This window comes from Clytia hemisphaerica, unplaced genomic scaffold (assembly GCF_902728285.1).
Source record: "Clytia hemisphaerica strain Z4C2 unplaced genomic scaffold, Clytia hemisphaerica genome assembly, whole genome shotgun sequence".
Lineage (NCBI taxonomy): Eukaryota > Metazoa > Cnidaria > Hydrozoa > Leptothecata > Clytiidae > Clytia > Clytia hemisphaerica.
The window spans coordinates 1,515,105-1,528,088 of record NW_027103473.1 but is presented as its reverse complement, the minus strand read 5'-3'; the positions used below and the strand labels follow the sequence as shown (position 1 = coordinate 1,528,088).

General features: G+C 36.0%; 2 protein-coding genes across 2 annotated transcripts in view; one reads left to right on the top strand and one right to left on the bottom strand.

The window, feature by feature from the left end:
- Positions 1-12,984, top strand: part of LOC136798441 (solute carrier family 12 member 6-like) — a 67,008-nt gene that overhangs the window by 44,419 nt on the left and 9,605 nt on the right. Inside the window, exons 9-23 of the mRNA XM_067055051.1 lie at positions 343-474; positions 862-960; positions 1,683-1,740; positions 3,761-3,880; positions 4,135-4,308; positions 4,781-4,879; positions 5,513-5,632; positions 6,011-6,118; positions 6,782-6,879; positions 7,370-7,449; positions 7,716-7,804; positions 8,039-8,136; positions 8,522-8,728; positions 9,240-9,331; positions 9,790-9,897. Of these exons, the coding sequence (XP_066911152.1) occupies positions 343-474; positions 862-960; positions 1,683-1,740; positions 3,761-3,880; positions 4,135-4,308; positions 4,781-4,879; positions 5,513-5,632; positions 6,011-6,118; positions 6,782-6,879; positions 7,370-7,449; positions 7,716-7,804; positions 8,039-8,136; positions 8,522-8,728; positions 9,240-9,331; positions 9,790-9,897 (1,682 nt within the window). The remainder of the gene's footprint in view (positions 1-342; positions 475-861; positions 961-1,682; positions 1,741-3,760; positions 3,881-4,134; positions 4,309-4,780; positions 4,880-5,512; positions 5,633-6,010; positions 6,119-6,781; positions 6,880-7,369; positions 7,450-7,715; positions 7,805-8,038; positions 8,137-8,521; positions 8,729-9,239; positions 9,332-9,789; positions 9,898-12,984) is intronic.
- On the bottom strand, positions 10,251-12,738 carry LOC136798442 (uncharacterized). The gene is made up of 3 exons (XM_067055052.1): positions 11,843-12,738; positions 11,394-11,567; positions 10,251-10,889 (listed from the first exon to the last, which is right to left on the bottom strand). Exons 1-3 carry the CDS (start codon positions 12,626-12,628, stop codon positions 10,374-10,376), a joined length of 1,476 nt encoding a protein of 491 aa, XP_066911153.1. The 5' UTR covers positions 12,629-12,738; the 3' UTR covers positions 10,251-10,373.

Sequence of the window (12,984 nt, the reverse complement as noted above, 5' to 3'; positions counted from 1 at the left end):
TACAGACTTACTTTTTACTAGTTGGAAGTTTTTCGAAACATTAAAACGATGTCAGTGCCTTAAATCTCCACTACAATACCGTCTTTATGCGCTGCAGTACTGTTACGGTTACTAATTTTCTATCAAATTTCTTTAAAAATGATACAAGGCAGCCGTTTAAAGTGAAACTCGGTAATTTGAAATTCCCCTTTAATACTTTACACTTTTCCCAGATAAGTAGTAGTAAGTCTTGTACCGCAATCGGAGGCGATCGAAAGGCTGTATACCTGGCCAGGGGTTGGACCCACGACCTTGCGCACCGTAGCCGAATGCTCTACCCTTTTACATTTCACACTTTTCCAGATAACATTGGTAGCTTTTACAAGAAGTCAGGGCAGGTAGAAGAAGGAGTAACAGGAATTCAAGGCGAGATTATCAGCGATATGACTACCTCTTTCACCGTTCTTTTGGCCATCTTCTTCCCTTCCGTCACTGGTGAGTTTGTTTTTTGGATAGCTTACTTTGTTTTCCCGCTTGCCCAAAGCGCTCGAGAAAGCCCACATTTATTTTGAGACGAGAAGATAGGATAGAGATTGAAGAACTGGACTCTGCAATGGTTCATCGCGAGCTAAGAGGAAGCATTTTTATTGATATCCAACCTAGGTCAGGTGGAGATGATATTAAAGTTTTCTTGTTTTCCTTATGACCTATAAGTCCTTTAATTAATAAGCACTTCGTTTTCGGCTGCCCTTAAGAGGATATTTGTTTTCAATAGGCGTCGGCTGACCGACATTTCTCAGAACTTGCTGAGCGAAAAAAAACTTTTGTTCGATTAACTGAAATTTGATGATTTCACTTGCATAACCTCTTTCAACACTCTAGGTATTATGGCAGGGTCCAACCGATCTGGTAACTTGAAGAATGCTCAATACTCAATACCCCGTGGAACGATTGCTGCTATCCTGACAACCTCATCCATATGTATCCTTTATTTCCAACTTACTTTAATGACTTGATAAAAATACTGATTTTTAACGTGTAACGACCGGGCAATAAACTGGCGATGAACAGAATGACGCACACAATGTTGCAATAAAGGATTGACTTTACAGCGTCAACCATTTGATCTCTAACGCATTAGTGACTTGATGACTGAATTGACATACAATAGAATCTCTTAACTCGAACCTCTATTACTCGAATGTCTCCTTAACTCGAAATTTTCTGAACTCGAACAAATTTGTGTTCCCGATGCGTGTTCAACTGTATACTGACTTTCCATCATTGAATGAGAAGCAATATTGACATTGTACACTTTAAAGGGACAGGTAGATTAACCGGACATTATGCTGACCATGCTGAAACGATATCAACTTGACAAAACGTTTGACGAACTGTAACTTCTCTCGATTTGACCATTATTATATTGACAGGTGCAATTCTATTAAATAAAAAATAGACTTGAACTTAACTTGAATTGAAAAACCTTGAACACGACTAGACGAAGATGTATTTGTGATATGCACAAATTCTGAAATATTGAGCAAAGAAGTAGCGGTATTATCTTCGGAAAATTAACTAAAATACAGACAATACAATGACACACAATAAAACTCTAAACAAGGCAGCTCAAAGACTTCCAGACGAACTTACAAAAGCCGCTAGTGAACCTTTGTTTTCTTAACCAAAATTTGAATTGATAGATTTGCTGGCAGTGCTTTTCTTCGGAGCTACAGTCAATGGTGACTTGTTGAGAGACAAGTAAGTAGCCTTGTCAGATATACCCTATCAACCCTTAATAAGGAATAATTGACGAGAGACAAAGACATTTTCTCCTTTGAAATTCAAATCACTTAAGAACATTTTTAAGGATCAAAATTAAAAAATTAAATAGGACAAAAGCAAATGAAATTGAAGGACTCGTAGGATTTTTTCCTGTTAACCTCGGTCCCAATCCCTTTAGCGTGAGGTAATATGTTACTTTTGAAACAGTTTTTCAGAAAGCCTTAAAAATTGGCTTTGAAATTCTGAGTAAAAAAATGTATTACAGCAACTCTCTGACTAAAACGCACAAAGAAATACAGCCGCTCGAAGATCGAAAACATACCGACGTCAGTACGGTCAAGACAAGATTTGACGTCAAATCACAGTAGAGCTGACAGTTAGTTGGTCTTAAAGTGGCTGTATTTCTTTGTGTGTTTTAGTCAGAGAGTTGTTGTAGTACGTTTTTTGCTCAGAATTTCATGCTCTATCAGATGGTACCAATCATTTTCGTTTATTTTGAATTTTCTCTACCCCTTATTTTCCCTTGCAGCTTTGCCTATGGCGTCACTATTTTGGTCACAAAAAGTTTTCTCAGGCCTAATCGCGTCCTCCCTCTCAAAAATATCTTGAAATATACTGTTCTTTGGAATAGACTAAAAATAGCTAGGTCGTAAAATACATGTCACGGAACCCCAGGCTTGGCCCCCTATTATTTGGAAAAGCTTAAATTGTAAATCCTGGTTTTGGTTCAGCTATTCTAGTGAGAGCTACAATGTTCTTCGTGTGCACAGACTTGTTAAAAGCAAACTAACTTTTTTAAATGATCAATTAGGTCTCTAAGATCACAAAAACGAGTGGTGAGAAAAATTTTGACCATTTTGCTGGTCCCTATGTGACGTCATCACTTTTGCTGGGGCTTGAAAATGAAAGTGAAAATTAGAAGCTTATATATAGTTCAGATGAAAGATATTTATCCAAGGATTCCAAATAATATCACAACATATACCTGAAAATCAATATTTGAGAAGCTATAAAGGAAAATAGTTGTAAAAATGACGTCATCGATGACGTCATTGGTACTTAAAAAATTGTCGAAATCGAAAATTTTTTGTTTCATTTGAAAGAGGACCTGCTTGGGAACAAAAAATATTACTACGGAAAACCTTGAATTTCACTTGATAGGAAATTATTCTGTGAAATGCGTTTGACTTGACTCTCAAGCTTTTTAAAGAGTCCTGGGCGTGCCCGAAGCTAACCTTTCACAGGCAAATTTAATGAATTACAATTTTGCTGACAGGGGCTCATAGGGAGAGATTCAGATTTTTTTGTAGTAATATTTTTTGTTCACTAGATGGTCCTCTTGCAAACGAAACAAAAATTTTTTGATTTTGACGATTTTTTCATTGTCGATGACGTCATTTTTCGAGCTATTTTCCGTTATAGCTTCTCAAATATTGATTTTCAGGTATATGTTGTGATATTTTTTGGAATCCTTGGATAAATATCTTTCATTTGAACCATATATGAGCTTCTAATTTTCACTTTCATTTTCAAGCCCCAGCAAAAGTGATGACGTCACATGGGGACCAGCAAAATGGTCAAAATTTTTCTCACCACTCGTTTTTGTGATCTTATGGACCTAATTGATCATTTAAAAAAGTTAGTTTGCTTTTAACAACTCTGTGCACACGAAGGTAGCTTTCAGAACATAGTGGCTCTCACTATTCTGTGATATGGACTCGATTAACTCCCCAGTCTTTGAATCGATGTTACAAAATAATCTTTGATGTTGAATTTACAAAATTTCGTTTAATAGACCTTATCGGAGTTTTTGATTTTTCTAAAAAAACGATGCATTGTGGGATTGTTTCGAGTGTATTACAATAGAAATCTCTTAGGAATTCCTCAAGGGAATTCTATTGAAATACACTCGAAACAATCCCACAATGCATCGCTTTTTTAGAAAAATCAAAAACTCCGATAAGGTCTATTGTTTTCAATTTCGTTTTTTTGTCAGATTCGGTGATAGTATCGGTGGATCGTTGCTGGCATCAAGCGTCGCATGGCCCAATAAATGGATCATTTTGATTGGCTCATTGCTTTCTACTATTGGAGCTGGTCTCCAAAGTTTAACTGGGTTTGTTTGTACATTTATTTGTTGCCTTGGGGCCTTGAAAACTTGTGAAAGTCTTTTAAAATTCCAGCCTTAATTTTCCACAAAAATCTATGCATGTTTATAAAACGTTCATTAGAGTCACTATCCCCTTGTTGGCACAAAATGATAAATCAAAATGAAACTCTTAATTGCATTGTAAACATACGATATCCATTATGACTTATTTACGTCTGATTGGATGGTGATTCGGTAAACTTTCACATTCTTCTTTCCAGAGCACCTCGGTTGCTGCAAGCTATAGCGAACGACGGAGTTGTCCCTTTCCTACAGTTCTTTTCGGTGGTATCGAAAGATGGGGAGCCGAAAAGAGCTTTGTTTCTGACATTGTTGATTTCTGAAATTGGTGTGTTGATTGCCAGTCTGGATGCAGTAGCGCCGATTATAACAATGTAAGTCGTAATAATATGAAAAAAGTTTGCCAATTTTGCATAAAATACCGTCAAAAATATTTTTCTTAGTGTTTAAAAGCCAAAAAAGTGCTAACATCAGTAAATTTTTTGATTTTCAGTTTTCATCCCTTAAAATAACCTTTTACCTGATACTGGTACCGAATTAAAATTCTTAAAATTTCATCGTAAAATTTAAAACGATGTACTGCTAGTGGATTAGAATCTTGGACGCTACATTCGTAAGGGTTCCACCCAGGTTTGGAATATTTGGCAGCACGTTTTCTATTGTCTAAAACCCTCCCCACAAAAAGGTGGTGACGAGTAGTTGAAATCGGGGCTCGTCAATCATTTAAGTTGGGGGCCCGGCCGGGGCTAACAGTGCAAGTTTTTCTTATACTTATACTGTCAATTTATACACTCATTGAAGAACAACTAAAGTAAATTATCTTCTTAACTTATTATTATTTTTCAGGTTCTTTTTGATGTGCTATGGTTTTGTCAATTTCGCTTGCACTTTACAGTCTTTGCTGAACCTACCCAACTGGCGACCAAGATTCAAATTTTACCACTGGTATTTTTAAGTTCTTTTTCCTGGAAAGTCTTTTAATGGATAATTAGAAGAGTTTTGGAACTTCAGCATGCAAAAACTTTTTGCCTTGAACTAAGTTATAGCAAGAAAAATATTTTAAGGTAATTATCCTGTAAGAACCCACAATCAAGGATTTCAAATTCACATATATTTGTTATGTTCAGGCCCATTGAAAAATCTACAGGCCAAGTATCCTGAACCATCTGAACATCGTTCGTACGCAAGTTTGAGTCGGTCTTGGGGTGTATTGGGACTTTCTTGGCAAAGTTGATCTAAAATATCGATATAAAGTCCATTGCCTTTTAAAAATATAATTCTAGGCTCTCTTCTTATCACTTTATACATGTAAGGGACAATTCTTCTTTTATTGGAATCTTTCTATAATTCGGACTAATTCTTAGTGCCCGTCAAAAAAAACGTTTGTAAAATACTTTCTATCATAGAGTTGAAGTAATGAAAGTTATTGTTTCAATACTAACAGTTTCATGTCGATACATGAAATTTATATAAAATACTTTCTATAATTCGAATCACCTTATTATTCGAACAAAATAATAAGATTCCCCGTTCGAGTTCGAAAAAGCGAGAGCTATTTATTTTCTTTTAACTTTTCAGGGGTTTATCTTTGTTGGGTATGTTTCTTTGTCTGGCCTTGATGTTTATATCAAGCTGGTATTACGCTTTGGTAGCCATCTTTATCGCTGGATTCCTTTACAAATACATTGAATACAGAGGGTAAGGGTAACCTAATAGACGTGGTGGATATAGATTAAATGGGATGTGTTGATTAAAAAAATTGTGAAGTTTTTCATTCACGGAGTCTTAAGTAAGCTAAATTCATAAATTTCGATTTCACTATTGCTGGTCTTTTTTCAATAAAAGATTATTATCTTTGATAATAGATGACTCCACGACTATTCATCCCTAATGATCAAGATCATTTGATTTTACACGGCAATCACGTCTGTATCAAGGAGTGTACACTAGTAATAGGTTTGATGTTTTGGGAACGACGAGCACGGCAAGCAGAGAGGTGTCTCAATTTTATATAGCAATTTGATATCATCAAATCAGCTTTATAATGTTCACATCTACTTAATTTTACCTCCTTAGAGCTGAAAAAGAATGGGGAGATGGATTAAGTGGTTTATCTTTAAGCGCTGCAAGGTTTGGTTTGCTGCGAATGGAAGGATCCTCACAAACACATACCAAAAATTGGAGGTAAAAAGTTTTTATGCTTCATATATAAAGGTTACAGTTTTTAAATTGAAATCACATCAAGAATCACTTTGAACATTTTAAGGCTATGCAGACTTTAAAACAACCGATTTCTTAGACAAATGGACAAAAATGCTTAGAAAATAGTAAAAATAAGAACACTTTAAGAAAATTTTTAGACTTAAAACTCAAAAAGTTTAGAACATCCGAAGTTATCAAACATTTTGGACGTTTTCATAAAAAAAACAAAATGTTTTTCCTTGAATGAGTGCTTTAATTTTATAATCACTAAAACCAGGCACTTTAGCGTTTTACCTTTTACTCATTTTTTTATTTTTCAACAAGCACCAACTTCTCTAGTTGCAGAACTAACATTTAACACAAACTCGGCCAAAATAGACCTTATAGGAGTTTTTGATTTTTCTAAAAGAAGGATGCATTGTAGGATTGTTTCGGGAGTATTGCAATAGAAATCTCCTCTTAGGAATTCTTCGAGGGAATTCTATTGTAATACTCCCGAAAAAATCCCACAATGCACCGCTTTTTTAGAAAAATCAAAAACTCTGATAAGATCTATTATTACACGAAAGTAAAGTATAAATTTTGATCACCTTGCCGAATTTTCAAATTTTTCAAATAATATTTTGATTTATTTTTTGTTTTAAGACCGCAGTTGTTAGTTCTTATCGACCCACCGGCTGGTGGTGTAGTTCTCAATCAGAAAAGTAAAAAACTAATCACATTGGCCAGTCAAATGAAAGCAGGTAAGAAACAGATATTTTTTCCCTCGACTATTGCTGCAATTTTGACTACATTGTGGTATGCTCTGATATATTCCAGTAAACATCCGTTTGAATCGCTGCCTTGATTTTTCAAACTTACCTCAAATAATTTCCTTTAACCCATTAAATGCCGTCACTCCGTATATTTTTTCAAATATTTTTCGATTTCCAATGTGCATACGCACCCCAACTAAGAAATGCCAATCTCGACAGTTTATTATTCGAGCCGCGTCAAAAAACAGGCTGGCCTTGTTCGTGGCGCTTCTAGTTTCAAACCTACCGGTACAAGACAGGACCGAAAAGATCGAGCGATCTCAAAATAATGTCAGTGACACTTATGGGCTATCGTTTCTAGTTAAAATATTTGCAATTCTTCTATCAGCATAACGGACGTGTATATTTTCAATAAGTTGTGAATGAGTTATAGGGGTTTAAGTTTAATCCCATTGAATTTTCCTCTTTTGAATGATAGGTCGTGGTCTGACGATAGTTGGGGCGGTCATTGAAGGTGATTACTTGAAGACAAGCGTTGAAGTTGATGAGTATGAAGAGGTAAGAAAGCTTACATAGAATAAACTTTATAAGAACGCCTGGGACAAATTAAGAACATTTTAAGGCTTTGGGGACTTTAAAACACCGAATTTCTTTTGACATTAGCACAAACATATCACAAAATATTGAAAATAACAACAGGTTAACTCAAGAATATATTTTTTTTAATTAAATGAAATCCAAAAGAGAAACCGTGCATTAGGGTTAATACAAACAGCCTTGCTAATTTGTTAATTTATTTATCCTTTTATTGTTGTTATTTTCAGGAAATAGCGGCAGTAATGAAGAAAGAAAAGGTGAAAGGATTTAGCAGTTGTGTTGCATCTTCAAAAAGCATTGATGGTCTTTCTTATTTGTAAGTTGTATTATTAGTGACAACGTTTACCAGTAAAAAAAGTCGTTTAAAGGTTGTTTTCCATTTGAAAAATTCCGCACGGAAAGTGTTTTCCGCTCGGAAAGCGGTCTTTAAGTTTGTTTAGAGTCATGTTTGGGGCAAGGTATTTGGTTACACTTTCACTCAAGATTGTTTATAGTGAATCCTTGAGAGGTGGATTTAAATCAAAGAATTCTTTGATTATTTCATTTCTAGAATCCAATCAGCTGGTTTAGGAGCATTGAAACCGAATACTGTAATCCTCAGCTGGCCCCACGACTGGAAAAATACGTCCAACTGGCGATCTTTTATCCGTAAGTCTTATCACGTAACATTCTCTCGCTCTATCAACCTTTCGGGGTTTGCAAAGTTGGAGGGAAGGAAATGGTCATTGAAATTTCTCCAACTCTTAACTTTGAGTAAAAGCGCCTTGCTTAAAAGTTTTGAACGGAAGGAAAAGTCACGTAAGACCTTCTTAATCAACAAAAACTCTACATAATATCGGGGAAATCCCCAAAAGACAGCCTTACGAACGATTTACCGTAAGGTCTAAAGTAAAATTTTACGTACATGTGAAAAAAGCTTTATACTTGAAAAAAAACCTTAAACGAGTATCCAATTAATAAAGAGGCATAGTTGATATATATTTCTAGGCATTTCTAGCTTAAATTATTTTGTTTTTCTTTTACTTCTTAATAGATTCTGTTCGAGTCGTGTCTGAAATGAGACGAGCCGTCATTGTAGCAAAGGAACCCGAAAAATTTCCCGATTTGACAAGCCGGGAATCAGGATATTTGGACATTTGGTGGATCGTGCAGGATGGAGGGTTGATGTTATTGATGACATTTCTATTAAAACAACACAAAGTTTGGAAGAAATGTAATCTACGCTTGTTTACTGTAGCTCGTATCCTTTTCTACCTTTATTCCTTTTGTTTCAATGAGTCAGGCTTTTGCAAAAAGAAAATCCTTGTCCACCTCTTACCTGTTGAGCTCATAGAGGTTTTCATGCTTTATTAAGTTACGTAACTTCCGCAAACATTCGATTTGCGTAAGTGTAAACCTGTACAGATTCGAACGTTTGCTTCCACAATGGTGGGAATTACGTATCTTAGAAAAACATGACAAACAGGTTCAGTGAAATTTTGTTAAGAATCCAGGGGTCTTTTCAGGAATTTTCCATCCCTTAGGGTTGGGGAACAGTTTGGGTGTATTTTAAATTTAAATCAAAAGCTTTTTTGATACATTATATTCTTGTACAATATGGGGAAGTCCTGACTTAGTGGACTCAGACTTCTTTATTACTACTCGTCATGCACGTTCTCCGAGTTAAGCACACAGAGTGTAATCCAGATCTTGGAATGTCTAAGGAACTAAGGCATTTTTTCTTAACTTTCGTTATTGATATGTCTAAATAGAAATAACTGATAACAGTATTCAAATCAAGAACGACTTGGTACAACTGATGTATAATTTACGTCTAACGGCCGAAGTCCACGTCATTGAAATGGTAAGATGAAGTTACAATCAGAGTCGTAATGTTTGAAAAAAGGGGAATCCCCTACAAACTAAAATTGCAATTCTCGCCTGAAATGTGAAATTCCGAAAAAATATTAAAATTCTCTATATAACTAGAACTTGATTAAAGCTAACCTATCCGGGAAAAAACACTATTTTTCAGTGAAAACATGAAAATGAAAAGAAACGAAAGATAAAAAACAAAATTTTTAGGCAAGTGACGAAGTTTTCCTTCTTAACGTGCCCTTACTGGTCTACTTTAAGTAATAAAGATTCTCACAAAAATAAACGAAATTTTCCCTGACGAAAAATTTTCCCCAACCAAAGTTTTCCCCTAAGGGTAATAATAAGGGATGTGAATATTTCAATTCACGATTCTAAACCACAGTCTTTCATTTTCTCTTGCCACAGTGCTTTAGTCTTACTTCTTTTCCTCTTTCTTTTCAACAGCAAGACAGTGACATATCAGCATACACATATGAAAGAACACTACAAGCTGAACAGAGAAAAGAAATGTTATCCAAAATGAAGTTGTCCAAGAAACAAAGTAGTAAGGAGGTATGATCAGAAAAACTCTTTTAAAGTTTTTCATCCTGTTATATTGATTGAACCCATGGGCCATTCCAGAAATATTCTGTACCTCTTATTTTGAGAAGATGAGACGAGACGTCCAGGGTGGTCTGGAATATAACAAATCCACACAGACGGCGCTATATCACTAGTGTACAAGGGAAGCTAGATCTAGCGCTCTCGATGCGGGTAGCCCTTTAAAAAAAACTCCGATCAGAATATTTTGATTCGCTGGGATTGAGAAGGGAGGTTAAAGATTAAATGAAATAAATTATTTAACTTTTACAATACAACTTCTCTTATTAAAATCATACTTTCATCCGAATATTATTTATAGATTTATTCCCAACTTTTAGCTGATAACTACTCTTCCAGATGATTTTTCACGAATAATTCAATGTCGTGTCCACCCCTTGAAGGACCGAAGGAATCCCACTCATTCATCTCTATTGAACGCATTGGTGTTATTGTTGCAACATTGCTGATGAGAACTTATCACATCCGAAAAACACTTTTCCCTTACGAATGAAATTTTGGAATCGCTCTTTGAAGGTTTGGGGATTAGTAGCTCTTTCCAAAAGTGCTCTTTGTTGCTGGATGATAATTGCTTTTTCAAATAACTGTTGTTCTAACAGTTCTACTGTTGCTTCTTTTTTAGCGTAATCTTCTGACCACTTGCGTTTCTTATGGTGTAGCTTCTCTAACTTGTAATCGGCGAAGGGTACTTTCATTGCTCGTTCTCTAAGCTGTTGTTCGGCATTATGAATCTCAACTCGTCTATTATAATAGGTGTATATCTCTTTATCCATTGTTTCCAACTTATTGAGAATGGACTGGTTATCGAATTTCAAGATGCGCCGATTGTATTGGATTTGATTCATCTCGGCTTTGTTGTTTTCAGAAATTTCACCGATCTTTGCGTCGATAGCGATGTGCTGCCGGCTAAGCTTTTGATGACTTTGTCTCTGGTATTCTAATTCCTAAAATAGATAAATTGGTTTGGTTGCTTTTAATATTAAGATTTATCAGACTAGTTCTTTATTTCGACGCTCTACAATTTGATAAGAAGAGCCTGTTTTCGATCCACTTGAAGTTTCCATTTCAGTTTAGGAAGTTTTTGAGTGACAACTGCCCGAATTTACAAAAAAAATTTCCCTGTGTGAACTCCTGTTATCTAGTCTGCTAGCTCCAATTTCAAAACAGTACTAGATTTGGTGAAAAAAGCATGAAATTTAGCATGGACAAGCATTATAATACGCTGAAAAAATGGACAGGGCAAGCCCGAAAACCACCTGAATGATGACGTCAAAATGACGTCAGAATTTCATTCAAAAACGTCTTTAAAGCATCAAAAGGAATGATTCCTCCAGAATGGAAATCGAATTATGAACAATTTTTACAATAAATCGCGTAAAACTTCGAAAAAATCTGCGTGATTGTGTTTTGCTGCACCAGTCCGCTACTGCATAGTAAAGCTACCTTACCTGATAAAGAGACAATCTGTTCAATACTCCTTCTTCGGTGTCGCTTTCATCAAGTGACGATTCTGAAACGCTCCTTAAGCGATGTGTTCTACCTGCACTGATATTGGTAGCATTGGATGCGGTAGGAACAGGCTTTATGTACACTTTGGATTGTTTGCTCCCTTCCCCAGACACCTGAAAAAACGGAGAAATTATTTTGAAATTAAAAAAGAGTTCCGTGCTCCACAAATTCTAATTTCAGTTTGGTCAAGTATGACCTCAATCGGTTTGCATCGAAATTGCTAAGGAATCGAACCTCGGCCACCTGCGTAGAAACCAAAGTTGAAGGATGCAGGGTTGCCGAGCCTGTACCGAATTCAAGTTTCCTCTGATCACCACTTTCGCCACTGCTTTACTTTTTTCTTTTTCCTGCTCACAAGTCACCCCAAGTTGGAAAAAAGTTCAAATACCTTTGAATCGATGCTTCTCTTTTTACGTTTAGATTTACTCTCAGTTGATACAATCCCACTGATTTTCTTTGTTGCATCTTTACTTGCAGTCTTTTGTGAACTCTTCTTGGTGGAAAGTTTGTCAGACTCGATACCATTGACTTTGGACGCGTCTTTTTTCAACTCGACTAGATTAAGGTCACTTTTGAGCACACCCTGTACTTCAACAACTGATATAACCCCAGTTGACTTTTTAGTTTCGAGTTTTGGAAGTTGATTACTTCTCTTTGTCGTTAGAATTCGACCTGAAGCTCTATCGATCTCAAAATCCTTGGAAATACTTTTACTAGAACCTAGATTATTTCCTTCAATGGCATTAATTCTTGCAATTTCCGGACTTTTGGCCCTGGGCACGGCAGTCGTTTCGATTTTTGGTAATCGTCCTCTTGAAGGCAACGCCCTTATCTTTGAGACCTTCTCCTGTTTTAGATTGGCGCCCTGAGCTTCAGTGGTATTGTCTTGGTTAGATTCTATCAAAGTTTCTTTATTTCGAATAGGTGTTATACCTTTGGTGGTACGAGACACAGCCGAACCAGCCGGCTTTCTATCTGCGGTTCTGCTTGTCGGTCGAGAAACCTTTTTTAACTGCTTATTTTCAACTCCTCTCTGCTTAGTGTCCGAGTTCACCAAAGCCCTCTTTTTAGCTCCATTTGTTATTTTTTGTACTGGTGTACTTTGATTTGGTTGACTTTTGCTAATTTGATTTTTTGCTCCTACCCGTTGTGGCTTTCTCGAATTTCGATCCATAGCGGATAATCCAACAATAACCACGATTAATCTCTCCAAATTATTTATGTCAATAAATAAGTTCCTCTTTTTTCACAAGAAGAACTAAAATAAATATTTTTTTTTCTAATGTGTAATAATATTTGACGTCAATTTATAGACGAGGAAAAAATAGACGTCACAATGGATTAGAAATGATATAAGAATGGGTTAAAGGCTGGTCTCCACTTGCGCGCGCTGCGATCGCACTTTTTCGAGCAAAGCTACCACGCTATTGGTCCAAAGAAAAATGAAGCAATTCCATTGGCGCGACCTGACGTAACGGTTGAAAAAAGTTGAAATGTGTTCAACTTTTTTTTCAAGCGCGCGCTACATTT

Excerpts from the sequence above, each read along its gene's own strand:
- LOC136798442 (XM_067055052.1), bottom strand. The coding sequence starts at position 12,628 with ATGGATCGAAATTCGAGAAAGCCACAACGGGTAGGAGCAAAAAATCAA. Across the intron at positions 11,568-11,842 it reads AGAGAAGCATCGATTCAAAG|GTGTCTGGGGAAGGGAGCAA; the intron begins GTATTTGAACTT and ends CCGTTTTTTCAG. Across the intron at positions 10,890-11,393 it reads ACAGATTGTCTCTTTATCAG|GAATTAGAATACCAGAGACA; the intron begins GTAAGGTAGCTT and ends TATCTATTTTAG.